Here is a 27,579-nt window from a genome sequence, read left to right as displayed (position 1 = left end):
GGGACATGTACAGTACCAAACTGTTGTTTAAAAAAAAAAACTAAATAAAAAAGTTCAAATCGCTGTTAACAGTTTTAACCTTTAATTTGAATTCTGTCAGGCACCACTAGAGGGAGCCCGCACAATACCACACTTTTGAGAGCCACTGCTCTATACTGTTGTTTTATTTGTATGTTCTCCCCGTAAGTTTTCCTCGGGCCTACTTCCACCTTCTAAAAACATGCATGTTGGAAAGACTAAATTGCGACTGTGAGTATGAATGGTTGTTTGTCTATTTGTACCCTGCAATTGGCTGGCGACAACTTGAAAAGAATGGTGAATAAATGAGGGGAGTGCTGCTTTTGTATGATTGCTTACTTGATTTGTTTCGTACAGGTACAACGAGTGTTTCAACTCCAAAGAGTTTTATTTCAAAGCCACCCATGACAGCATTTCATGGATACAGTGCTAAATTGTGTGCATGCATAAACTTAAGACATGTTTCACATCAGGTTAAAAATGGAGCATGCAACCTCTAGTAAGTGCAACAATCTAGTACTAAAAACAATAACACAACATAGAAACAATGAGGCAATGGATTAAATGGTCTGTATGGCGGTGGTACAAAGATTGATGATATATTAGATGAACACAGCCGTCTTTCAGTTTTTTTTTAACGAGAGAAGGTGGCAAAATGAAGATGACGAGTTGTTGATGCAAAAGATAAATAAGCCAATTATTTCGACCAATTATAACATCAAATAAAGAGGGAAAGCATTATTTTCTACAATACTTCACCGCTCCCTCACCTTTAAACCTGATTACAGTTTTGGTTTTGGCACTTAGGAATTAGAGGTAAGAACAACCAAAACGGAAACTGGAGCTAAATAGGTGCAAAACCGGCCAAAGACTTTGGGGTTTGGTGTTCAGAAGCGAGCGCGGATTCTTTCCAACGGATCCGTCTCCCACATCTTGGGGTCCCAAGCATGGAACCAGCCGGTGAAAATCGGCGGTTCTGCTCCTTGTTTGATGGTAGTGATGGGCAGCCCCTTGCGGCCGGACGGGTCTGAATCCAGATAGTCCCTTGCTGTAGGAGATGAGTGAATGAAAAGATGAGGATGTGATGAAAAATAAACCAACATTGCAATAAATATATTTCTGAAATTGTACATTTTATATGTCCAACTGAAAATGGAAAGGACGAATGATACGAGGATTCAAGTCTAATATTCTCTCCCTTGGTGAATGGGTGGATAAGAGGAGGGAGAAGGAATCAAAACAGCATTTACGTCCCGAGCAGTGTCTCTCCACATGAGGGGCAAGGCTGAAAAACAACATTTGAAAGCCTGTGACCTTCAATCCCCGAGGGAGCACTCTAATAATAAGCCAACGTGGGTCTATAAAGGATAGCCCTACTTGGACTCGGAAGAAAATATATTGTACAACTCTACAATCTAATGAGATACAATACAAAAGCTATTTGAAAAATGCTGCCTTCACATAGATAATACTCCATTTTGATTAACACTAACATTCATTTATTATTGTGGCTGTAGTTTGCAGTGGTGTGCAACTGAGAGGAGTTTCTTATCAAAAATATTTTTTTTCGACATCTCGTTGTACCTAATAGAGTGTCCACAAACTACAAGCCACAGTCAATGTCATCCAGAGACATCTGACATGCTGACATCTCTCATTTGAAACATTCTCAGGCAAAGTGTGCTCATCGACATCTTTGCCCTTTTACATTTACATTGTCACTGCTTAAAAAAGGCCACAATGTGAGGGTAGGGTGCTATGTGACGTGCCGATGGCAAGATGGGTAAGGCGCACATCTCTTGAAAACTCCATTTAAGATCAAAAGGTTAGGAGTCATTTGATACGGTCATTGTTCATTTTAAAATGAGGATTAGTGGGGGGGGTATTGAGAGAGAGTTTTTTTAGTGTCTGTGAGATCTTCGTGTGTGTTGTGTGTGTGTGAGAGGTACATTTTATTGTTGGCCTATATGAGACCTTATACATAGCCACTTAAAGCTATGTATGGTTTTCTACTTTTTGTACAACCAACCTAATTTGGGAGCTCCAGTCCTTTCCTGTGCATTAGCTTCATTGCCAATCCAAAGGAAGAGCTGCATGGAAGAGAGAAATACTCACTAAACCCATTTTGTATAATCTATAATCATAAGGACACAAGTGAGAATTGCTTCTACAGTCTCAAAACATAAAAACAGAGTGGACATCATACTTGGCTCCAAGTGTCCAGAATCATGACATCATCAGTGGCCAGGTCAGACTGAGTAAAATCTCCTGGCACTTCTTCAACCTGAGAGGAATATAAGGAATACACTGTAGTGTGCCAAACCATTAAAGCACTACGTATATTCACTACTGTATTATGATTTCAGGTACAATGAGTCTTCCACTTTTGTTGGAGCAGCCCAAACAGACGCGGAGGCTTGATCACGTTCTGCAGAGTCTTGGACGTCTGGTATTCCTTCTTGCCACCGAGGGTGGACCAGAATGCAGCTGAGAGGAAGAAGAATAGTATATACTCAACACAGTCGCACACTCACTCCTAATTTAATTAGTTCTGATATACAGTCACAACCCACTTCATTAGGTCTGTCTGTCTATCTGTCTATCTATCTATCTATCTATCTATCTATCTATCTATCTATCTATCTATCTATCTATCTATCTATCTATCCTCTGACTATCTTATTGTGCAGATGTACTTAATGTAGTGACTGTTCCTACATATAACCAAAGACAATAATCAAGTGTTACCATTCTAGTAGTAAAGATCTAAATGGTACAGATTTGCGGTTAAGCATACGCAAATTCGCCTATTCCAGGGATGGCCCCTCAATTGATTATTATTCTTATTTATTTGTATTTTTTGGGGGGAAAACATTTAACGTGGTAGAGGAAATATTGAGGCCCCTAGATTAATTAACTCGCCCAAGAAAATTGCAGTCCCATCTTTACCACTGGTAGCGCTGACAAAAAATTGTGGCCCCTGCCATCATTTACGTTGCCCATCCCTGACCTATTTACTGACTTTTGGGGAGGAATCTATCCACCGTTAATTGCTGAAAAACTCACCATTACTAATATACAAATATTGCTTTGGCTTCAATTAGCCACGTCTAATAGAAAAAAGTAGCTTGCCGCCATCTTGAGGCATCAATAGTCAATAACAAACCTTTTTGGGTGAGCATCAAATACTTTTGCTATTCCATCACGGGTTCACTGTATTGTCAGTCATTCCACAAGGTCACCCACCTGGCTCTTTTCCCTCGGAAACATGGCTGGCACTTCCTCCGAGGAAGTCCACCACGTGCTTAGCGGCTTCCATCTCGTCGGCGCTGGCACCCACGCCTCGCCACACAAACAGACCGCTTGGCGACTTCAGTACAAACACGTCGTTGGTGTTCAGGTTGGAAGCGGAAACGTCAACCTGAAGGAACAAATGACGACCAGTGAAAAGTGGGAATCTTTACAGTGGGTTGACTAACTCTGATAAAGGTACTCCTCACCTCCACAGCCCTGGTAGCATGGGAGGTGCTCTGCCGGATGTGGAAGAGGCGAGTGCTGCTGGTTTGAGTCTGTCCACCTTTACGTGACGTTCCTCCGCTGTGGATGATCATGGGTTTGCCCTTGAACAGACTCATCAGGTGGGGGGGCTCCTGGCCCTGAGTCACCCTCACCTATAGGGCAGAGGCTTTATTACTAAAAGTACATTTAATATTATTGGAAGCTACATAACATTTTGTGCAAATATAGTAAATTAAAACAACTAAATACATCCATCCATCCATTTTCTGAGCCGCTTCTCCTCACTAGGGTCGCGGGTGTGCTGGAGCCTATCCCAGCTGTCATCGGGCAGGAGGCGGGGTACACCCTGAACTGGTTGCCAGCCAATCGCAGGGCACATAGGAACAAACAACCATTCGCACTCACAGTCATGCCTACGGGCAATTTAGAGTCTCCAATTCATGCATGTTTTTGGGATGTGGGAGGAAACCGGAGTGCCCGGAGAAAACCCACGCAGGCACGGGGAGAACATGCAAACTCCACACAGGCGGGGCCGGGGATTGAACCCGGGTCCTCAGAACTGTGAGGCTGACGCTCTAACCAGTCGGCCACAACTAAATACAGTTATGATTAAATTAAAATGTATTGCATATAAGTTAAATAAAAAGTGTACCAGTTCTAACAGATTAAATGGAAATGTGTTGCACTTACTGTAAGTTAAATACAACTGAGTGTAATTAACAAATGCACTCTACTGCATTTTAAAAAAGGTCTAAGCCACTAAAACATTATGCACAGCTTGAACATTTAATTCAGTGATTCTTTGCATACCACTAGAGGAAGCCCGCGTACCACACTTTTGAGATATACTGGGCTAGATAGAAAAAGGCAGAATTTTTTGCCATGCAACCCCTCATAATCCTAACAGCAATTAAACATACATCCCATGCGTACCCCTAAATTCTATAGGAATTTAATAAATGCCTATTTTTGAGAAAAAAACCTCATAATGTTATGATAAGAAAGTCATATTTTTTGCAAAAAAACTAAATATCCAGTCAATCACATTTTATAATTTTATGGGCACACACACACGCACACAAAGTTTACTTGCTTGAGAATTTAAGGCTACCACACATTAGCACACAATCCATTACATATTTTTATGTTTAACTTACAAATTACTTATTTTTTATTTATGAGTAACATAGTTTGTAGCAGCTTCTCCTGGCCATGTGGAATAACTTAATTCATTGATAATAATTAACTTGCCATTCAGAGCATATAATCAGTAATCCATTTAGCAGAAATTTGTGTTATTATTACTGTTGGTATTATGATTCACAATAATCATGGTATGAAGACGCTTAAGCAATGGCCACAGTTAGAATCGATATTGATAGAAGAGCGCTCTCTGTTGGCCATTCAAAGGTGTTGTAATTTTCATGGCTGAAGAAAGTTGAGCCAAGCCACTTTCAATGAATGCTGCTTGCCTCTCTCACCCATACAATTCCATCCATCCATCCATTCTCAACAACACTTATCCTAGTTAGGGTCACGGGGCACTGGAGCCTATCCCAGCTGACTTCAGGCGGAAGGCAGATCGCCATTCAGTCGCAGGGCACATATAGACACGGACAACCATTCGCACTCACATTCACACCGTCACTGAGTGGGAACTGAACCCACGTCGCCTGCACCAAAGTCAGGCGAATGTACCACTACAACATCAGAGACCACACAACCCTACAATTTCTGTCAAAATAATGTGTTTCTGTGCCATCATTTAATTAACCTTGGTTGCCTGCAACTTTCACCAAGTACTTCTTATATCATCATACTGATTGTACAGACTACAGATTGTTAAGTATTAACATGATCAAGAGGTGTAGTGTACAATACATCGACAAGCTCTAACCTGAACCGGTGATCCTCCCATTGAGTCATCCAACTTAACAGTGAGGAACGCTGAAGCAGCCAGTTCGTCCTGTGTAGCCTTCAGCCCCTGCCTGACAAAGTCACACGTACAGATTAATATTCACTTTTAAGTAGTTAAGTAGTCAAGAACCAGCAACTCCATACATACACATACCAAGTGTATATGATTTGTCCCGTCTTGTAGGTGTAAAGGATGAGGTAACAGTCTCCACCATAGAAGTGACCATAGGATGCGGGATCCACAGGAACCATTTCACCATTCTCAGCACGCCAAATCTACAAACCACACCAGATCAATTTAGACAAAATTTGGCAGACTTATTTTATATTCCATTAAATACACATATTTCCCACACACAAGGTACACCTGTCCAAATCCAAGAAGAGCGAAGAGGAGGAGGTGCATCAAAAATCCAGGTGAGGTTATTGATGGCCTTGAAAGTAAGGAGGAGGATTTTGAAATGTATTTTAGATTTAACGGGTAGCTAATGGGTTTACTAAAGAAGTAGAGCTGGTAAATGTATTTTCTGCAGATATAGCCAATGAGAATGAAATGTGCAATGAAGAGGAGGGGCCCCAGGAAAGAGCCTCGGGGCAAACCGGTGGGGACTGCTGAAGGGTGGGAGGTGAATTATTTACGAGGAATGAACTTTACTTAATATTTACTATCCATCCATCCATTTTCTAAACCGCGTATGCTCACCAGGGTCACGGGTGTGCTGGCGCCTAGCTCAGCTGACTTTGGGTGAGAGGCAGGGTACACCCTGAACTGGTGGCCAGCCAATCGCAGGGCACATATAGACAAACAACCATTCACACTCACATCACACCTACGTACAATTTAGAGTCTTCAATTAACCTACCATGCATGTTTTTGGGATGTGGGAGGAAACCGCAGTACCCGGAGAAAACCCACGCAGGCTCGTGGAGAACATGCAAAACTCCACACAGGTGAGGCTGGATTTGAACCCCGGTCCTCAGAACTGTGAGGCAGATCTGCTAACCAGTCACCCACCGTGCCGCAATCTGTACTGTATTTGACTAACACTGTCATTGAATCATATTTTGTTGTATTGTGGATTCAGTTTGCAAAGTTGTAGAACTGCATGATGGTGATTATTGATACAGCTTTTAAATTGACTCGCATTATTCTGTATTGTTGTTGGGTGTCTATGCCCCATGGGTATTTTACCTGGAACTTGCCCTTGCCATCGTCTACCATGCCATGCTGAGCTGCCATGGCTTTATTGGAGTGCAGGCTGGACGCGTCAAAGGGCACCTGGTCCACTTTAGCAATTCGGCCAATAGTGTAGGCCTGACATGGCCCGGTGGTCTCGTCTTTGTCCTTCCAGTCACTGAAGAACTGCTTGAACAAGATGGTCTCAGCTCCTGCTGGAAGTACTTGGAGCTGCAAGAGGAAACAAGAAATACTGTATTTGACTAAGTTTTTCTGGGCCAAATTGTTCGGTTGTTTATAGTTGCAGAGGAATGTGGCACAATATAGTAATGAAGTGAAGTGTAGCAATACCTGACACTTGTTGCTGTATCCTTTGTCTTTAATGAACCTTTGGCCTGCAGACATGGCGGCTTTACGCTCTGACATGTTGGCTTTTGGACCTGATTGAAGGCCATGACAATGAGACAAATGAATATCCAGTCCACTCACTGGACACGTCATTAGGTACACTTGCGCAATCTCATCTCATCAGATTCAATAAAAGAGGTGGATCAAGGACTTCTCTGTTAGCGTATACACTATCAGAAGCACTGACCTACATCCATCCATCCATTTTCTGTACCGCTTATCCTCACTAGGGTCATGAGCGTGCTCGAGCCTATCCCAGCTATCTTCGGGCGAGAGGCGGGTTACACCCTGAACTGGTCGCCAGCCAATCGCAGGGCACAAACAACCATTCACTTGCATTCACACCTACGGGCAATTTAGAGTCTTCGATCGACCTACCACGCATGTTTTTGGGATGTGGGAGGAAACCGCAGTGCCCGGAGAAAACCCACGCAGGCACGGGGAGAACATGCAAACTCCAGACAGGCGAGGCCGGGATTTGAACCCCGGTCCTCAGAACTATGAGGCAGATGTCACTGACCTACATTTACAACCTAAATTCTAATATTGGTTCCATGAATTTGTAATTCGTGATTACCTTTCCAAACAAATATGTTCTTGTCTACTCCATTATCCAGAATGTAACACTCCTCAGGAGACAGCATGGCCTGTTTAAAGGGGCTGGATGGTGCCACCACAGACAACTTCATGGAACCTGAGGCATCAGAGATCTGAAATGAATAGCAAAATTACAGATACTGTATCAGAACTGGCAAAAAAAAAAAAAAAAAAAAAGTTGCTTTCTCATTGTATTAAAATAAAAAAAATGCAATAATAATGGTTGTATTTTTTTTAATCAATCATTGTTCAATTGTTAAAATCTGTTTTTTCCATGCTTATTTTACTCAGTTATAAATTGAAATATGGCAAAAAAAAAACAACTTCTTTTCTTTACCATGTAGAGGGAACCCTTCTTCCTATTGGAGGCTTCCACTTTCTCATCATCAGGAGTGCTTGGTGCAATGGTAGTTTTGAGTCCCAACACCTACAAGAACCAGAGGAGTTAACTACAGCTCATCAATATTTTTTTATTATTATGATATGCACTGTAAAGTACACCTATACCATAACTATAGGGTGTATCAAACATGTACAAACAGATGGCTCAATGTACTGTATGTTTCTAAGTTGGCATTAATTGTAAACAGACTTGGTGACAAAGGAAAATTGATCCTAAAATTCCACTGGAAGTTCGAAAAGAGTAGAATATTATGTATTATTTGCATCATAACCATTAGCTTTGTATTATCAGCCTGGGGCAAAACAGACATCAGTTTAAGGCATGGCATTATGTCATGGCATTATTGTTAAACCAGTGGTTCTCAAACCTTTTAAACAAAGTACCACCTAAAAAAGGAAGGAAAAAGGAAGTTAACATGGATCTTTGACTTCTAAAGCCGTCAATGACAGTGATTAATATTACTTTTACTATAACATGCAGTTTGTTTTTGTTTTTAACTTTGTTATTGATTTATTGTTTTCAAAATTGCGGGTTTGATTGTCTTGTGGGTTATGTTTGTTCTTTATTTATGTTCAGCACTTTGTTTCAGATGGAGCTGTTTTTAAAGTGCTCTATACATTAAAAATATTTGAGTTAAACAGGAAAATTAAAACGTATGTACTTTAATTTAAAAAACTAATAATCATGAACTAATAATAACAATGCATTACACTTACAGCGCTTTTGTAGACACTCAAAGACGGTTTACAATTGCAGACATTATTTATTCCCTCCACAGTCACATCTGTCGCCACAGCTGCCCTTCTGCCCTTTATTCCGCACCTCCGACCACCACCAAACATCCAAGCACATTCATTCATAGTCAATATGGGTTAAGTGTCTTGCCCAGGGACACGATGACGACATGCGCTCGTTGCAGGGCGTACTTCTACCCTCTGTTCCACGTCACCCAAAGGCACAAAAATAAAGAAAAAAACAATTACCTAAATTTTTAAAAACAAGCAGTTCTTAAAGATTAGGTTCAAATGTATTCAACTTTGATGTTAGAGAGATCCCACATGCCACTAGTGCTACTCGTACCACATTTTGAAATCACCGAGTTACATAATGTGCGTACATGTTGTGCATTTCGAAAATAACCCTTGAAAGGTCACTAACTAAACTGTAACCCCAGGAGTTTACTGTACAGTGGACCCCCTCACTATTAACAAATTAATCAATTGTTTTAAGGAATCCCAGTTATTCATGGGAACCTATGTGTGTTTTTATTACCCGATCACCCACTTATTCGTGGAAACACCCACTTATAAAGAATTTTTCCACATGCCGATTATAAGGAAGTGTCAATTATTTGCGGATTTTCGCTATTCGGAAGGGATAAGGACCTAGTCCCACCGCGAATAGTGAAAATATGTGAATAATTAGAAGTCTATTATTACGACTGCATTTCAATATTTTTCTTTTACATATTGTGCCTATTCATTTTTTTTTATTTTTAGACACAGAATTTTTTTTTAAAAAAGAGGTCATAATTCCAATGCGGCCTGACTGTCCCAAATAAGGTGTAAAATATTGACAGAATTTTGAGATGCCATGTATATCTTCAAAAAAAAAAAAAAGGCCCTTTGTAGCCTCTCATTAGTCTTCTGTAGACTTTTTTCCATCCTCCCTTCAAGTGTTTACAAGGCAGAGAGTTGGCCCCAATTTGGCCCACGAGTAGCTCGTTACAAACGAAAGCATTGTGTGTGTTTATTCCCACGCTGACTATTTCACTGGACGTGACACGCATCTTAACAGCTTACAGCATCTGCTCACAGACGACCACATTTGGGCTCAAACATCAAGTGCGTGGCTGGGCTCCGCCAAGGGAGGATGAGAAAATTGTTTGCGTGTTTGTGCCGCCGTCACCTCTGTGATCTCCTGTGACTCTTGGCCCTCATCCACCATGTGCAGCTTGGCTCGGCCGTTCCTCTCGTTGTCTCGGATGTGTATGGCCACGTGGGAGGCCTTCAGCTTCTCGAAGCGGTTACACTCGCTGCCGCACCACTGGTAGATTTCCTGGTGACACAAGACAGGAAAGAAAAACAACATTGATTGATCACGGGAGAAACATCTGGGGCAACTGTTTGATGACAAAGACACAAAGATCATTTGCGTATGACAAAACGCAGCAGGTTGAAGACTCGACATTGTCCATAAGTGTGAGTGTGAATGCGTGGTCTACCAAAGCCTGGTCACCAAACCGTTTTGAAACTGAGAGCTACTGTAACTCTTGGGTACGAATTCATGCGAAGGGCTACTACCAGTTTGATACATACTTTACAAGTTTACTGTCAAACTAAACAAAAGACCGAGAATCTTCTCAAATTACCTTTATACATGAATACAAATAACGTTATTCACCTGTGTGAAGACTGATCATGTTAATGATTTCTCACAACAATGACTTAACAAAGTAGAAAACATAAATAGTAATAAGCAACATTTTATTTTTATAAACCTCTGCAAAATGTTCACATTCTCAAATGATCACTTCTATAACATTTCTAGGAAATCACAATGTCATATCACTGGTGAGCATGTTGGTGACCCCTGGCCTATTCAGTGAACCCCAACTATTCGCGGAGGACAGGACAGGCCCTGCCATGAGTAACAAAAATCTGTGAGTCAATGAGGCCCCTGCTAAAAAGGTTTATAATTACCTATATATGCCACAAGATGGCAGCAAAGCACTACTTCTTTTTTAATTAGGCAAGACTATAGAGCCTAACTAAATTAAACTTCTCTCAATTCAACATAATTCCTAACTCCTTGGCATTAATATACCACAAGATGGCACCACAGCAATACTTTTAGACAGGGTTTTGGCCTGCTCAAACACAGAAAGTAGGTGCTTTTCAGCAAATAAAAAAGGATCATTTGCAAATATGTGCTGGAACACTATACTGTAACATTTTTTTGCATTTATTTAGCTGTTTTTCCCCCAAAATAGATTTATAAAAACATCAGGTATTCATTTTTATTTATTTTTCATCCATTTATCTCATCGACTAATTTGGTGTACCCCGACTCCCACCCGAAGTCAGCTGATGATTTATTGTATATGATTAACTAAAACATTTTAAATACATATTTAATTTTTAAAAATCTTATTAAATAATTGGTGAATTCATAATAATTACATTAATAATACAGTTGAAAATGATTTATTTTATTTATTAATTTTTTACATACACATTTTAACCTTTTTTTATTTCATTCCATCTACGAATGACATTGCCCATCTGTGTGATCTGTCTAAGTACTTCTTGGATTATTGAGTGTATCGAGAGTATGTTTGTGTCTCAGCATACAGTATACGACCTCTCATCCACAGTCATCCAAACTAAGTGAAATGTCAGCAGGCTTACCTTTCCCAGGTCGATAATGAAGCAGTCCCCCTTGTTGAAGCTGGCCCAGGCCAATTCCACCTCAGTGGCTCTGATGGCCCTGCGACCTTTGACGTGAAGCAGTCGTTTCACGTTCACGTCATTGGTCACGACGTGTTGAAAACCAGATGCCACGCCACCTTTCTGTGAGAACATACACAGATTTTTAGACACCTGACATAGGGGATTCAACTGAAGAGCATGTGAATCAGGTCAAATGAGAATACTGAGGTCCGAAATACAGTTAACCCCAAAACCTATTCATATCCTGGCCAAATTTTGAGTTAAACTGCGTTTTTATTTGGTGACTCTTTCAGCTGGAAATGACACAAGAAAGTAGCAAAAGCTGAAATAAGTTATGTCTAGAGATATTATCCATATACAGTATTCATTTTGTATGGCGCTTGCTGTCATTTGGCTCACAATACTTCCTTGACACCAATTACTGCTTTCCTATTAGCCAGGGCTTTCATGCTATGTTGTGGTATTTTAGGGCACTACAGAAAGACCAAAAAACACACCAATAGTTGTTTTTTTCGGTGAATAGCTGAGGATAGGTTCCAGTGGAAAAAAATGGAAATAGGTGAATAGCAGGCAGCACGGTGGTTGACTGGTTAGAGCGTCTGCCTCACAGTTCTGAGGACTGGGGTTCAATCCCCGGTCCCGCCTGTGTGGAGTTGGGTGCCGGCGTGGGTTTTCTCCGGGCACTCCGGTTTCCTCCCACATCCCAAAAACATGCATGCTAGGTTAATTGAAGTCTCTAAATTGCCCGTAGGTGTGAATGTGAGTGTGAATGGTTGTTTGTTTATGTGTGCCCTGCAATTAGCTGGCAACCAGTTCAGGGTGTACCCCGCCTCCTGCCCGAAGATGGCTGGGATAGGCTCCAGCACTCCCGCGACCCTTGTGAGGTTAAGCGGCTTGGAAAATGGATGGATGGATGGAGGTGAATAGCAAACTGTGAATCGTTGGGGGTTCACTGCAGTTAATTAAAAATATAGTGTCTTGCTGCCATTTGTGGCATCTTGGTGCCAAGGAACTATGTTGAAATGAGGTGAGGAGCTTTATTTTGACAAAAATAGTGCTTTCCCACTATCTTGCAACGTTTTGGTGCCAAGAAACTGTTTAAGTGGGTTTAGGATCTTCATTTAGACAAAGTAGTGCTTTGCCACCAACTTGTGGCCTATTGGTCGCAAGAAACTGTTTATGTGGGTTGAGGAGATTATTATAGACAAAACTAGTGCTTTCCCACTATCTTGTGGCATCTTGGTACCAAGGAACTATGTTGAAGTGAGTTGAGAAGCTTCAATTAGACAAAAGTACTTCTTTGCTATCATCTTGTGGTATCTCTAGACAGTTATAAACCTTTTGGTGAGGGTGTCTTTTATTTACAGATTTTCACTATTTGCTGCAGACCTTGGTCCCTATCCACCGTGAATAGTGGGGGAACACTGTACTTTCGTATTGTGTTGTCACTATTTGTCATGACCTCTGATTTCATATTTTATTTTAACAGTCAAATGCAGGGTCATTTGTGTATATGTAATAATATGATGCAGTGATTATACATTTACTGTATATGATTTCCACATTCATAACGGCCCGCTGAGGGAAATCAAAACTACGATGTGGCCCGATGTGGATAATTTTGGGATTAACTGTACATGACAGGGTTGTAGGTTTGTTTACGCAGATGTTTTCATGAAACAAAGAGGTCACAACTTATAGCACAGTGAGAATGACTTGAATTTTACACAACACTGTAAAACGCCATCAACCCAAGAAACATCGCCCGAATCATCAAGGAGGAGGACCTGTGTTGTACCTTGGAGGAAGAACTGTCTCGTAAAGTGCCGTCCTTTGAGAAGCCGTGAAGCAAAACAAGTATATTCACAAGTCATGCAAATGGAATTTACAGCAATTGAACAACAGACATACTGTATGCTCATTAGTGGCTGAATGGAGACAAATCAACAGGCCTTTTTAGTTCATGAGAGGACAAACAACATTTCTTCTTGTGGAACAAAGTCCCACTTTGCCCACAGGGTCTCGCCACAATCTGGAGGAGTGGCTTCAAAATGGAAACCACATTCACACCGCCCGCCTTTCTCAAGAGCCGGGCCGTAAAGTTTTCCATGGCAACAATGTGGCCGGTGTTTGTTCTGATGGAAAGATTGATTCCTAAAAGACTCGCCAAAACTATGGCAGAATAAAAGTACACAGTGTTCTACCAATAAAAATAGACCACAGCACACTTACAAAAAGTGGGCTTTAAAATTTTTTATTTTTTTTTTAAATCAAATGAGGAATACACTGTGTTACTTAAGTTAAGCAAAAAGATCTGCTAATAGAAGAGGAAATTGTGACTTGGCAAGATTTCTTCAAACAAGCATTTCTTTAAAGCCTTGAGCTAATCAAATCTCAATCCCAAGTGAAAATACCTTATTAAGATTTTTAAGGGGGAAAAAAAAAAACTTACATCTTCAACTACAATCATTCCAAAAAAAAAATCATTTTAACATGCAGGTCTGTGTCATACCCATTTAAGTGTTAATTTAGACAACAATTGCCCAACCATCCATCCATCCATCCATTTTCTGAGCCGCTTCGCCTCACTAGGGTCACGGGCATGCTTTAGCCTATCCCAGCTGTCATCGGGCAGGAGGCGGGGTACACCCTGAACTGGTTGCCAGCCAATCGCAGGGCACATACAAACAAACAACCATTCGCACTCACATTCACACTTACGGGCAATTTGGAGTCGTCAATTAACCTAGCAAGCATGTTTTTTTTTGGGATGTGGGAGGAAACCGAAATGCCTGGACAAAACCCACGCAGGCATGAGGAGAACATGCAAACTCCACACAGGCGGGGCCAGGGATTGAACCCGGGTCCTCAGAACTGTGAGGCAGACGCTCTAACCAGTCCAATTGCCCAACCACCATAGCTTAATGAAATGTGAAAGTATGAATTACTACATTTCCCCCGTGAGACACTATGAATGTACATTCTTTCACCATAAGGCTTTAAATTAGCCTGTGCACTACATACGTAAATGTAAAGTAGAATGTGGAATATAGTACTTAATTTAAGCAGAATAATCTGCTAGATTTTCTAAAACAAGTCAACATAGCTGGCCTAAAAAAAACTGTATTTATATTACCCATTACAATAGAATTATGGTATTTCTTATTTTAAGCTAAATGTACTCATAACAAGCAATACAATATCAATAAGTTATAATACTGTTAGGTTTTGCAGTGTTGTTCATCTTTAACTACAATAAATAAAAAACATTTTCCACAGTTAATTTTGATGTCTGACCATAAAATGTTCATGAAATAACAATACCAATTAAAAAATGTTCCATAAATATGTATTTAAATATACAGGTACTACCTTCACTTATTAGAATAAGGGTATTTCTGTAGAGTATCAATTCTGACAAATTGTCCTTCCTGAGGCACCATAAATGTACATAAGGCATTGTGTAAATTAGCCTGTGAGGGTTTGAATGTGTCTGCTTGCATGTCAAACAAACAATAAATGTGTCTTTTTTTTATGTAACATCCTGTCTGACTGTGTTTTTTGGTCAAGGTTCTTGCATAGAGAAAATGAGTGTTTTTCCAGATAATTATAGCCAGCCAAAGTTAGAGGAGGAAGTTTGGGGTTTAAGACAACGAGAAACAGACGGGCAGTTGAGAAGCGGCCTTGCAACTTGTTGTGGACGCAGTCACGCCCTGGCATGGAAACACTGAAGAAGGAAAGTGAACTTCAGACTCAGCAGCATAACTATGCGACAAAGTGTGCAAGGAGATGACAATGATTAAACCATGGAGATATATTAAAGTTGCTGACACACAGCCTCTTCCATTGAAGTGATTCAATATAACAAGCTGTAGTTTTTAATCCCCCCACTGCTCATCTAACATGGTCACAATATGGTAGGAGAAGGTGCTCTCACTTACTAACAACTTCTTTAGTCATACGTTAGCCCCAACCTTTTATCTAATTAGTTTTTATGGCTTGGTATGTGCAGAAAGATTATCTAAAAAGTCATTAGGTCGGTGATATTTCACATGATTGTGTGTCTAATTCAGCTTGTTTATTAGCTAGTCTGCCCCCTAAAATTGGTTATGCTAATTAAAATGTATTTATTCATTTCTTTATTCCTTTATCTTATTAAACAATTGGTTAATTAATTTATTGAAAATTATAACATTAAAAATTTTAGTCTGCAATTTTTGTATTTATAACATTAATTGGTTTGAATAATAATTATTTTCTTTAATTTAACTCATTAGACTTGTATCTATGTGTAAGTCAAAACAAAATATACTGTATGAGTAATGTCATAGAAAGAATACCGGTACATTTTTTGGGGTGACCTAGTAATTTTCATTCAGCATTAAAGATGACAGGTCTACTACTGTGCAGGCCAGTATTGGAGGAAATACAGCCCATACTTTGTACATACAGGGGTTGTAGTTTTGTGTGGCGCTCACCTTGTATGTGACGCCCATTTTGAAGTAGCCCAGGAAGGTGTTGGACTCGCTGTTCTGCACCTCGCGGAACTGCACTGGCCCGCCACCCAGGAAGTCGTCCAGTTGAGTGGCGAAGATGGCTGCCGCGCCGCTCTCGTCCTGGGAGCACTCATCACCTGGAAGGGAGTCACAGTGGTACTTTTGACTTAAGAGTTTAATTTGACTAGACTTGTAACGCAATTTACCGTAATTTCTCGTGTTTAATGCGCACCCATGTATAGTACGCACCCCAAAGTTGACCTCAAAATTCTGGAAAACCCTTCTACGTATAATGCATTTTTACAATGCATGATTTTGCTTCTACCCAGATGATCAAACCGAAGTATTATCTGTATGTTGTTAATTTTTTTCAAATAATTATTCTGAAGTGGCGGCACGGTGGGCGACTGGTTAGAGCGTCAGCCTCACAGTTCTGAGGACCCGGGTTCAATCCCCGGTCCCGCCTGTGTGGAGTTTGCATGTTCTCCCCGTGCCTGCGTGGGTTTTCTCCGGGCACTCCGGTTTCCTCCTACATCCCAAAAACATGCATTAATTGGAGACTCTAAATGGACCGTAGGTGTGAATGTGAGTGCGAATGGTTGTTTGTTTGTATGTGTCCTGCGATTGGCTGGCAACCAGTTCAGGGTGTACCCCGCCTCCTGCCCGATGACAGCTGGGATAGGCTCCAGCATGCCAGCGACCCTAGTGAAGAGAAGCGGCTCAGAAAATGGATGGATGGATGGATATTCTGAAGTGAAGCACTTCATTTGAACACGTAATACTTTCTTTTTATTTACTGCTCTTATTTTGAAAGTTCACAGCCCTACTTTTATTTAGTAAATGAGACAGCACACAGTTGTGCTCATGTTTGATTACCCAAGCAGAATTTGTAAAATGTGTACAATTATTTAAAGAAAACATGAAGGACCAGGTGAAACACATTTAATTTTATTTTAATGGGATTCAAATTAGATGGTCAAGCATTTCAGAAAAGCATTAGCATTATACAAAATATAACCATAAAGAAATTAATGATAATGGTTGTTCAGTCATCAGTCATATTAAAAAAAATAATAAATATTTCACAAATTCTGCCAGGGTATGTAAACTTATGAGCACAACTGTACATATATGAAGTTATACGTACCCCTGTCGTATTGGAATGAAAGTGTAGGCTACACCTTTTTATAACCACTAGATGGTGGTGGCATATGAGAATGGAAGTTTACACCTTTCTCATAACAACTAGGGGGCGGTGGCATTTTTGGGATAAATGTCTATAGCTTTTTCATAACCTCTAGATGGCGGCATACATTTATAAAATGGGAAAGTTTTTTTCCCCCTATTTTCCCTATACGTATGTATAATGCGCACCATTGACTTTTGACAATTTTTTGGGGGGGGAAATGCGCGTTATACATGAGAAAATACGGTACTTCCATCCATTTTCTTTGCGCTTAACCTCACTAGGGTCGCGGGCTGCTGGAGCCTATCCCAGCTATGTTCGGGCGGGAGTCGGGGTACACCCTGAACCGGTCGCCAGCCACAGAAACAAACAACCATTCGTACGCACATTCACACCTACGGGCAAGTTAGAGTCTTCAATCAACCTACCGCGCATGTTTTGGGGATGTGGGAGGAAACCGGAGTGCCCGGAGAAAACCCACGCAGGCACGGGGAGAACATGCAAACTCCACACGGGCGGGGCCGGGATTTGAACCCCGGTCCTCAGAACTGTGAGGCAGATGTGCTAACCAGTTGTTCACCGTGCCTGCTCGCAATTTACTTGTGCATTTGATGTGATTTTATTTGTGCATCTTCTGCTTGGTCAATTACAAATAATACCCCGTTTTTTGTTTTGTTTTTTAGGACAACGGCGTTTTACAAGGCTACCGGCTCCGGCAACCTTCAGGAACACTCGGGGAAACATCTGCGCATATCCGGAAGTGTTTCTTCTTCTCCGGTTTTCTGAGATCACGTGTTTCGAGATTGGCGGTGGAACAGCATTTTTTTTAGATTATTGCAGCACACCGTACACAATACAAAAAAACTTAAATGGCTTATTTTTTTTAAATCTTAATGTGTGGGGTCTTTCACAGATAAAAGGGTTAGAATAAAATCCTTATGTGTGTACCAGGCCTGTACCCGTGTATTTCATTCTTTCAGTGCTTCTATATTGATTTCAGTGATGTTGTGAGCACGCTGCGGTGTCCTTACGGCACCTCTGATTCAGGGATGGAGACTCTGACTCACTTCAGCCACAGCTGCTGGATGAATAACGACACAGAGCAAACTTTCCAGTCATTCCACAAAATTGCAAATCACTAAAATCTATGTAAGAAGGAGGGATTCCTTTTTGAAAGTTGACTTGCTATACAGTGAACAACTGCATATATGCGGTTCGGCATTTTCAAATTTGCCGATTCACAATTTTTTGGGGGGAGCCTATCTCTGTTAGTCACTTTAAAAAGTCATCCATTCACTGTTTTGGTGCTCAGATATCACTCAAGTAAAGTACAGATGCCTGAAAATGTTACTTAAGTACAGTAATGAAGTATGTGTACTTGGTTCCCACCACTGGCAATAATACAATCGAATCCTTTCTACTCCTTACTGCAGTATATTTCAGTCTAGACTCTTTTTTTTAAATGTACTTTTACCAAAGTATAGAAGTTGAATGAGAACTACATTTGCGAGATTCTCTTTATTTTTTTACACAAGCATGTGTACTTCTACTAAAGTTGAGTGTGTGAGTCCATTTGCCAACTGGGATTTTTGCAGCTACATGTTAGTTGCAGAGGCCCATCTGTCTGCTGGCAAACATGTACGGGCTGGTTCCCGTCCCCCGTGGGTATTCCCGATGTGACTCGGGCTGATTTGGTCGACATTTCCAGAGCATGAGAAAAAGATCACGTCGGCACCAGACGTCAGTTGTATGTCAAGCTTGTTTGAATGTGAAGAGAACTGAGACTGAGAGTACAAAAAGACGGAAAGTGCGGATTCTCACAAACAGCTGCAACTTTTTGAGCACCACGGCATTAGTGCTTGCGGAACAGGTTTCAGTATTGACGTCGTCTGCCCGATCTGGTCTATACGCACACAGGATTATGTATTATGTAACGTTCAAGTCCCAGAAGAAGCAATTCTGCTGATGTTAAATGGGTTTGTACAGGCTATGACAATAACGAAAGATTGCAAATCTTGATTAAAATCAAAAGTAAAACTGACATTTTTCATATATTTTTGTATTTTATTTTTATTATCCTTGCAAAATTATTTAAAAAAATAATACAAATACAACATTTATTCATACAAATAACAATCATTGCCAATATTATGTCGTGTTTTTGTGGCAAAATAGAGAATATTAACTTCATTTTCTTTGTAAAGTACAAAAAATGATTTAAAAATAAAAAAGTATCTACAGTTATAATGATAAAGTCCATTATTCAACTGTAAAGCTTTTTTTCAATGGTTCATGCCTGCTTCATCCCCCAAGTTTTATGTAAATTATTTGAGTAGCTTTTATGTAATATTGCATTACATAAAAAACCTGTGGCACAAAAATCATTAGATAACTTGTTTCATTTTGTTATTTACCTAAACTAAAATGTGCCATGGAGTGTTTGCTAATTGAGTTCCTGTTTTGAAAACACAGTTTTTTTCTGCAAGATTTCACAGTGGAGCAGCAGCAGCAGCATAGTGAAAGCATGAAGTTTCTGTATTGCACCAGCACAAGCAACAAACAGTAAACAAAGTCAAATGAATGATGACTGCTTGTAGATCACATTCTTTAACCCGGCCCACTGAGCATTTACAAGAGCCAGAGTCCTGTCAATTCATTTATCTCAATAAATAAATGTTGCGATTATTTCCATCCACCACCATTTTCCGCACCGCTTCTCCTCACGAGGGTTGCAGGCCTGCTGGTGCCTAACCCAGCTAACTCCGGGCGAGAGGCCGGGTACGCCCTGAACTGTTCGCCGGCCAATCGTGGGACACATATAAATCAAACAACCATTCGCACTCACATTCACACCTACGGGCAATTTAGAGTCTTCAATTAATCTACCATGCATGTTTTGGGGATGTGGGAGGAAACCGGAGTGCCTGAAGAAAACCCAAACAGGCACGGGGAGAACATGCAAAGGCCACACAGGCGAAGCTGGATTTGAACCCGGGTCCTCAGAACTGTGAGGCAGATGTGCTAACCGTCCGTGCTTAATTTATTCTAAATAAAATTTAAAACGTTCGAATAAACTATTTTACATATTTAACATTTGCATTTATTCAGTTAAATAATTGGTAAATGTATTTATTGTAAATAATACAAATAATAAGAAAATTTTACATATACATTAAGGTTTTTTTTTTTTTACTATTTTGTTCAATAAGTGGTAAGTTAATCTTATTACACAAATACTAAATAATTCAATTAAAACAAGATAATTCATTCTTAAAACAGGATAATTTATAATATTAGTATATATTATATAACATTAGAATGAACTATTTTACATATGTTGCCTACAAATGCAAACTATTTCCATCTGTCCGTTTAAAAAATTAAAAGCGGCACAAAAGTTTGCCCGCCCCTGCTGTCGATGAAAGCAAGTTGTGCTGTGTTGTATTGCGTTACCCAGCCACATGTGTATGTTGTATGCGGGCGCCGAGGTGGTGAAAAGCAGCAAGTAGGCATCTCCGCTGTAGAAGTTTCCATGCAGAGCCTTCGGAACGGGCTTCAGGTCCAAGTTCTCGATGCGCCACACCTGAAGGCCGGGCTGCTTCCCTGCACTTGCAAACTCCTTATGGGACACCATGATGGCTCTACCAGCGAGAGGAGACAAAGAAGAATGCTGAATGAATGATTTTGCATTGCAAAGTTCTGCACCAGCAAATTTGCAAATCAAATGTAAGCACAAAAGGGGAAACTGTGGCAAACAATGGAGAGAACACACTACATGCATGTTCGTGGCTTCCTATTGTATAGAAACATTATGATCACATTCTCTACAACTGTGCTTCTCAAACTTTTTACACAAAGTACCACCTCAAAAAATTATTAGTTCTCCAAGTACCACCATAATGACCAACATTAATATACAGTCACATTAATAGTTAATACATAAAAAAAAAAGGCTGAGCTCTGGTTCCTGAAAAGTATATTTATTGTAAGCCACTGAACATAAACACTGTGCTTAAATATAGGGGGAAAAAACTATATTTAAATAATGATGCAATTCAAATTTTGAATGCAAATGGGTTGTACTTAGAAGTTAAATACAACTGACGTGCACTTGACAAATTTATTGTACTCGATAAAAATAAAAGCTCAAGTCACTGTAAAATTAGAATTATGCTCAGTTGGAAAATTAAGACTGCCCCTGAGAAGTCAGCTGAGATAGACGCCAGTATACTCGCAACCCGAGTGAGGATAAGCAGTAAAGAAAATGGAGGGATGGGTGGACTTAAATATTCATACGATTCAAACGTATTGCACATAAGAGTTCAATACAAGTTATATCAAAATAAATACTTGGGGGAAAAAATGGTCTAAAAAATGTATGCACATTTTAAAAGTTAAATACAACTGAACTGTATTTAACAAATATACTGTATTCAGTTTAAACAAAAGTTTCTCCATTTCTTTTTCAAAAAGAAAATCTACGAAGCAACGGCTCATAGTTTGAAAAACTCAGCAGTTGGGGCACTAGTAAGTCCAGGTACCACTGCAATTGATTAAAATCAGTTATTGTTCCATTCTTGGTTTATTCACATACATTTCCTTTAATTCCCGCAGAAACTTTGCAAACATAGGCTTTTCCCATGTTTGTACGACTACTGTTTGTTTAAAACCAGACAAACTAGATTTTAAGCATGGACGTAGTCTCCTCTCGCTGCGTCTGTATAAAAAAAAATAATAATAATCGGTGTTGTCTAAAATACCTGAAAGCCATGCTTGAGTAAAAGTATCTTTATAATAAATAAACTTGAAGACTATTACTTGAGTAAAAGTCTTAAAGTAGGTGACATTAAATGTACTTAAGTATCAAAAATCATTTTTTCACATTAAACGTACTTAAGCATTGGAAAGTGAGCAGTTAAGAGTTTTGCTTGTGTTTTTGTTGATTTTAATTCTATCAATTTATTTAACTTCAGCGGTGCAGTAAAATATCGACATGTTGTCTATTGAGAAAAGTCATCTGGCACATATTAGCCTCGCCGACACGGTAACTATACGCATCTACACAGCTGCCAATGCACAGAAATTCACTTCCACAACAATTTGTCCAAATTTGTCTGAATTTCCATATTTTCAAAATTTTGTCAAGTACATTACCGCGGGACAGTTATTGCAGTATATAATGTAATAGAATGAAAATAATTCTGCATACTGTTCAATTGCACAACATAATCATTACTCTATAATCATCATCGTTAATAAATTATGGCTTCAATATTTGTTATTTTAATGTTTTTATCCCATCACCCTTTTAATTACGGACGCAGATGCAGTCTGAATAAAAGATTTTGACGCGCCATCGTCAAATATATCTGTGTGTATGGATTAATTTGCCTCTAACAATTTTGTTTTCATCCTTGGTTAAAAAAAAAAAAAAGAAAAGAAAATCTATTAAATGAGATTAGTCAGATCTCAAAAGTCAATTAAAACTCAGCACTCTATTTTGCAAACAAATAAATAAAATTGATGATATATTGAATTGGATAGTTTATGCATGGAGAATAGTTGAGATTTCTATTTTGTAAATGTATTTGTATAGATGTCTTCTCTTGCATGCTATTTATGTTATAGATTTCCTATATATTTCCTATATCCTCTATTGCTATTGGAATGATGGAAATGCCCACATTGTGGGACTAATAAAGGTTATGTTATCTTATATTACAAGTATTTATTGAAATTTTTTTTTAACCTGCCTCCGTTCTCAGATGAGGTTTCCAGTGACGTATGAATTCATTTCCGGAAATGTCCACAATATGCCGAACTGCTGCTTGTTGTGAAATTTGCGGCCACCATCTGGCACTCGTACCTCAAATGTTTGCTCGCAGTTCAGACAACTAAACTGTCTGAGCCATGGCTCGATCTCAATAAAGTGCCAATGCATTCTTTAAAAAAGTGATTTTCGCCTTACTCTGTTGTTCACAAAACTCCCCAAAAAAGCCACTTTTTTTTGAAAGGATTGTAAGGACAGTGCTTTGAAAAAGGTAGCTTTCTGAGGTTTTGTGAAAATCGTTTTTTTTTTCCACACACAAAAAACTGAGGGATGTGTATGACAATTGCCCATGATTAAAACATGTCAAGCAAGCATAATAGCAACATACCAAATAAGCTTTTGCTTTGGCACGCTGGCTTTTGCCTAAACCCATCTGCCCATACAGTCAAGAAACTGTGATCTGTCACAATGCCAAAGATGCGAGATTATGCGATTACGCAAGAGCCAGATTATACATTTTATTGAGGCATCAGGCTTTTTGGTCAGTTTGTTTTAAACATCAACCACACACACAAATTCATACAGTGCACACAATGAACACTTTTTGGGAAAGCCCAAACTCTTGCATTTAGAAATAATGTTGTAAACAACAAACATCATCGTAAAGCCCCAGTAATGTGTCTCGGTCGGCTGTGTGCTGGTTTTATTGCACTGCTCGGGTTACAAATGCAGGAAATCGCTTTGTAGACTAACTGGAATAGATTCTGATTGATACATTCTGAAGCAAGCACTCAGCTTGGTTCAATTCTTAATTTGTGCCAGCCAATTTATCGGAAAATACCACACAAAACAGGTATAACGAAATAATACCAAATACTTTTGGCTTTACTTTTTAGCTTTAATACCATTGTCATAAACAACTGTTCAGGAGTGATGATTAATGTGTATTTTATAATTATATATGAATTTTAATTTTAATTTTGACAATGAAATAGGTATAATGTGCGCAGGATGTACTAATTTTGGGGTTTAATGTCATTATCACAAACAACTGGGGACATTGCGGTATGTGAATGGAGCGCACCATTGCTGAAACATGCAATAGAGAATGTCGTCTACCTTTTAGAGAAGGTGCAATCCATTTAGTTAACCTACTGTCCAGCAATGCTATTATTATCCATCCATCCATTTTCTGTACCGCTTATCCTCACAAGGGTCGCGCGTGTGCTGGAGCCTATCCCAGCTATTTTCAGGCGAGAGGCAGGGTACACCCTGAACTGGTCGCCAGCCAATCGCAGGGGACATATAAACAAACAACCATTCGCATTCACATTCACATTCACACCTACGGCAATTTAGAGTCTTCAATTAACCTACCATGCATGTTTTTGGGATGTGGGAGGAAACCGTATTATTATTTGTATTATTATTAATTTGCATTTTTTTGCTCACATTACAACTTCTTCCACAAATGAGGCCACAAATGAGTATTGTGTGCTACTAAATTAGTGGCCACAAATGAGTATTTTATGGCTATTAAATACTAAATTGTGGCCACACTATACTAATTCGTAGCCACAGAATAGGTAGAACGCGCGTGCAAAGTACTAATACCTGGGTTTAATACCATTACCATAAACAACTCAGGATGTCTGGCTTAGCAAATGGAGGGCACCTTTTGCTTAAACCTGCAATAAAGGAACTACCTCTCCTTTTCAAGAGAAGGTGTACATATTTTGAGCACATATTATAGCTAATTTCTGGCCTCAAATTAACATTTTGTGGCTACTAAATACTAATTTGTGGCCACAACATAGGTGTAATGTGCGCGCTAAATAGTAATTAGTGGGTTTAATATAATTCCTATGAACAACTTGGGACATCCGGGCACACAAAAGGAGTGCATCTTTGCAAGAAACTTCAATATTCCTTACAATTTTTCAAGAAGGTATGCTCCATTTGCTTACACACGTGTCCAGGAATGATTTTATTCATTTGTACTTTCTACGTACATACCTTATTCGTGGGCATCATTTTGCTTCATTTTATTGCTAATAAATACCAAATTGCAGCCACTACATAGGTATAACGTGCGCACGAAATACTAATTTGTGGGAACAACTTGGGACGTCTTGTGAAGCAAATGGAGCGCACCTTCGCGTTACCGTGTATGAAGGTGCGCTCCATTTGCTTGCGAAAAAATCCAGGAATGATATTAACATTATTTGCCACAAATTAGGGTTTTATTCGTAATATGTTACTATACTGTGTCCACGTTTTAAATGTGCCGAGGGCTAAGTAAATCAAATCTCGTGAGAGTGTGGAGCGACATCACTGTTGCTACTTGAGTTCCATGAGGAATCGCACAAGGACAACCCTGCACAGTGCCACTTTTATTACGTTACGTGACGTCGCTCTTTGAATTTACGCTCCCTTCGTACTTTTTTCTTTTAACATCAAGGCGAGGAAAGTTTGTTCTTGTAACATATAAAAAGACAAGAGCATCTTTGCAATAGTCAACCAGAGGAAAAGACAATAATGAATAAATAAGGTTACAAATGAAAGACTAGACTTACATTTGGAGAGGATGGAAGGACAGAAGTGTTGGCGGAGGCTGCAGATGTGGGAGTGATCCGGGAGGGATCGCGCGCTCGCGTGCGCGTGCGCGTGCGCGTTGTCGGCGGGGCGGGGGAGAGGCGCTTTGATTGGCTGAGAGAAGCAAGAGAAAACAAATAAATAGCCAGATGCTTTTTTTAATAAGACCCACAGCCTGTCTTTGATAAAGTGACTGATAGCAGATGATGGCCACTTCCTGCTCTTTTCCGGATGTAAAGTGTGTTCAAACAGGGAGGGTGCAAAGTTCACCGAGCTCACTTTAAACACAAGAGTAGCAATGTTAGCACCGTGGCTGTTTGCGTTTGAGCTCGAGGTAGTCGCGTGTTGGCTGAAAACAGGAAAATGTTCGGCAATACTTTTTTTTTTTTTTTCCCCCCAAAGTAATTCTAATCAAATCTGGGGAACCACTGATCTTGCTGGTGTAAATAGCTTGCCAATTGTTTCTAGGCAGACTTCATGGGCCACGCTCGTTTGTACCCTTTAAACCAGTGTTTCCTGAATTGCTCCAAAAACAATTATTTAATACAAATAGTGTATCTTTGTTCATCTATCTATGCCAGCGACGGAAGCTGTAAATGCTCTTCCACTAGATGGAAGAAGGTACAATTGAACCTGTGTATCCACACCTGTTGCCATCCATACGAGAGAATTCTGCGGTGCCTTGCAAAATGACTTTCATTAATTCCATTCCATTTGACTATATTGTACTAAAAATATACAATAGTTACATTATTGAATGTAAAAAAAAATCTAACCATTTTCTACTTTTTTTTTTCTTCTTCTCTGCTTTAATGGACATTCTGATATGCGCGCCTTGGCTGGCCACCTAGGGCAATATAATACAGATGTAGAAATATACATGGAGATGGTTTAAACTCCTTAATACGCTGAAGTAATATATAGATTTTTTAACGTTTATGGACAATGTGCACATATATTAATAAAAATAAAAAGAAATGAAGAGATGATTGCACAGGATTAGTCATCCTTCACAGAACAAAGAATACATGACTGTATTCTTCTACTGTCTGTCTACATGTGTTGCTCCACCATTTATGTTGAAATATTCATTGTTTAAACAGTTATAACACTGCAACACTGACGCAATTCATCAGTCTGTCGATGGCATTTGTATTTTTTTTTCAACATTAACCTAAACATACTTACAGTATCTAAAGCAAAGCTATTTGTTTTTCTTTTTTTTAAATACACGTGCAATTCCATTTCCTTTAGTTTGACACTGAACTTCACCTGGGAGTGGCAATAGACAGCTCGCCTCTTTTACAAAGAATTGTTCACCATCTGTCAAACTGCTGCTTGATGTGATGTGACTTGAGTTCACTTCCACCATGCTTGTATCTTGAATTTTTGCTTGCAAGTCAAAGCAACAATAATCATCCGAACAACGGCTCGAATCTCAAAAAACTAACTAAAAGTAATTTCGGTCACTCGTATCTCAAGGCACCACTGTATACACTTTTTGTTTGTCATTTAATGAAAAATAGGCACCTCTGCTCAATAAAGGTTTGGGAATTACTGCCATAAATCAATGACAAAATTAGCATATGCCAGCCAGACCCATTGTTATGTATTTTTTTTCACAATTTAAAACAATTCCCATGTGTTTGTTAAAACACCTCAGGGATCAAGCATTCGAGCTGATTTAAGACACCCTATTTCTTGTCTTGCTGAAATGACCCTTAGCTTGCAAAATGCCAAAGAAAAAGCTAAGTATTTACCATACAGTCAGGCTTTCAGATTCAGCCTTAAGTGGACACTACATCCTCATCGAGAACCAGGTGTGGGGTTCGTATTCATTATTGACACAAGGCTACGTTTACATTGTACAGAAACAAAACCATGTAAGGAGTAACAATAAAAGGAGGTTATTAAATGGACAGGATGGCCCAGAATTCATTTCAGTGTTAACACAAAATCTACAGGCCTCTGCTAGAAATAAAAATAAAAAGTCTTACACGTGTTGATTGGTGGAAACACTTTCAAAAGGATTAATCTTGGT

General features: G+C 39.5%; 2 protein-coding genes across 2 annotated transcripts in view; both read right to left on the bottom strand.

Moving 5' to 3' along the window:
- Positions 1-387: 387 nt before the first annotated feature.
- scinlb (scinderin like b) lies at positions 388-25,644 on the bottom strand. Its single transcript, XM_061798705.1, is given in 18 exon segments — positions 388-1,066; positions 2,048-2,108; positions 2,225-2,302; positions 2,389-2,418; positions 2,420-2,505; positions 3,265-3,439; positions 3,519-3,689; positions 5,435-5,525; positions 5,609-5,730; positions 6,647-6,862; positions 6,983-7,071; positions 7,617-7,749; positions 7,974-8,063; positions 9,948-10,097; positions 11,450-11,611; positions 15,970-16,124; positions 20,627-20,814; positions 25,520-25,644. Coding segments are annotated over 17 exon segments (2,151 nt in total). The 5' UTR covers positions 20,808-20,814; positions 25,520-25,644; the 3' UTR covers positions 388-905.
- The window catches only part of ccdc18 (coiled-coil domain containing 18), a 37,771-nt gene continuing 35,711 nt past the window's right edge, over positions 25,520-27,579 (bottom strand). Inside the window, exon 26 of the transcript XR_009791958.1 lies at positions 25,520-25,652. The gene's annotated coding sequence lies outside the window, so the exon portion shown is untranslated. The remainder of the gene's footprint in view (positions 25,653-27,579) is intronic.

The sequence above is a fragment of the Phyllopteryx taeniolatus genome, chromosome 14, assembly GCF_024500385.1.
Source record: "Phyllopteryx taeniolatus isolate TA_2022b chromosome 14, UOR_Ptae_1.2, whole genome shotgun sequence".
NCBI lineage: Eukaryota > Metazoa > Chordata > Actinopteri > Syngnathiformes > Syngnathidae > Phyllopteryx > Phyllopteryx taeniolatus.
This window is presented reverse-complemented; position numbering and strand designations above follow the sequence as displayed.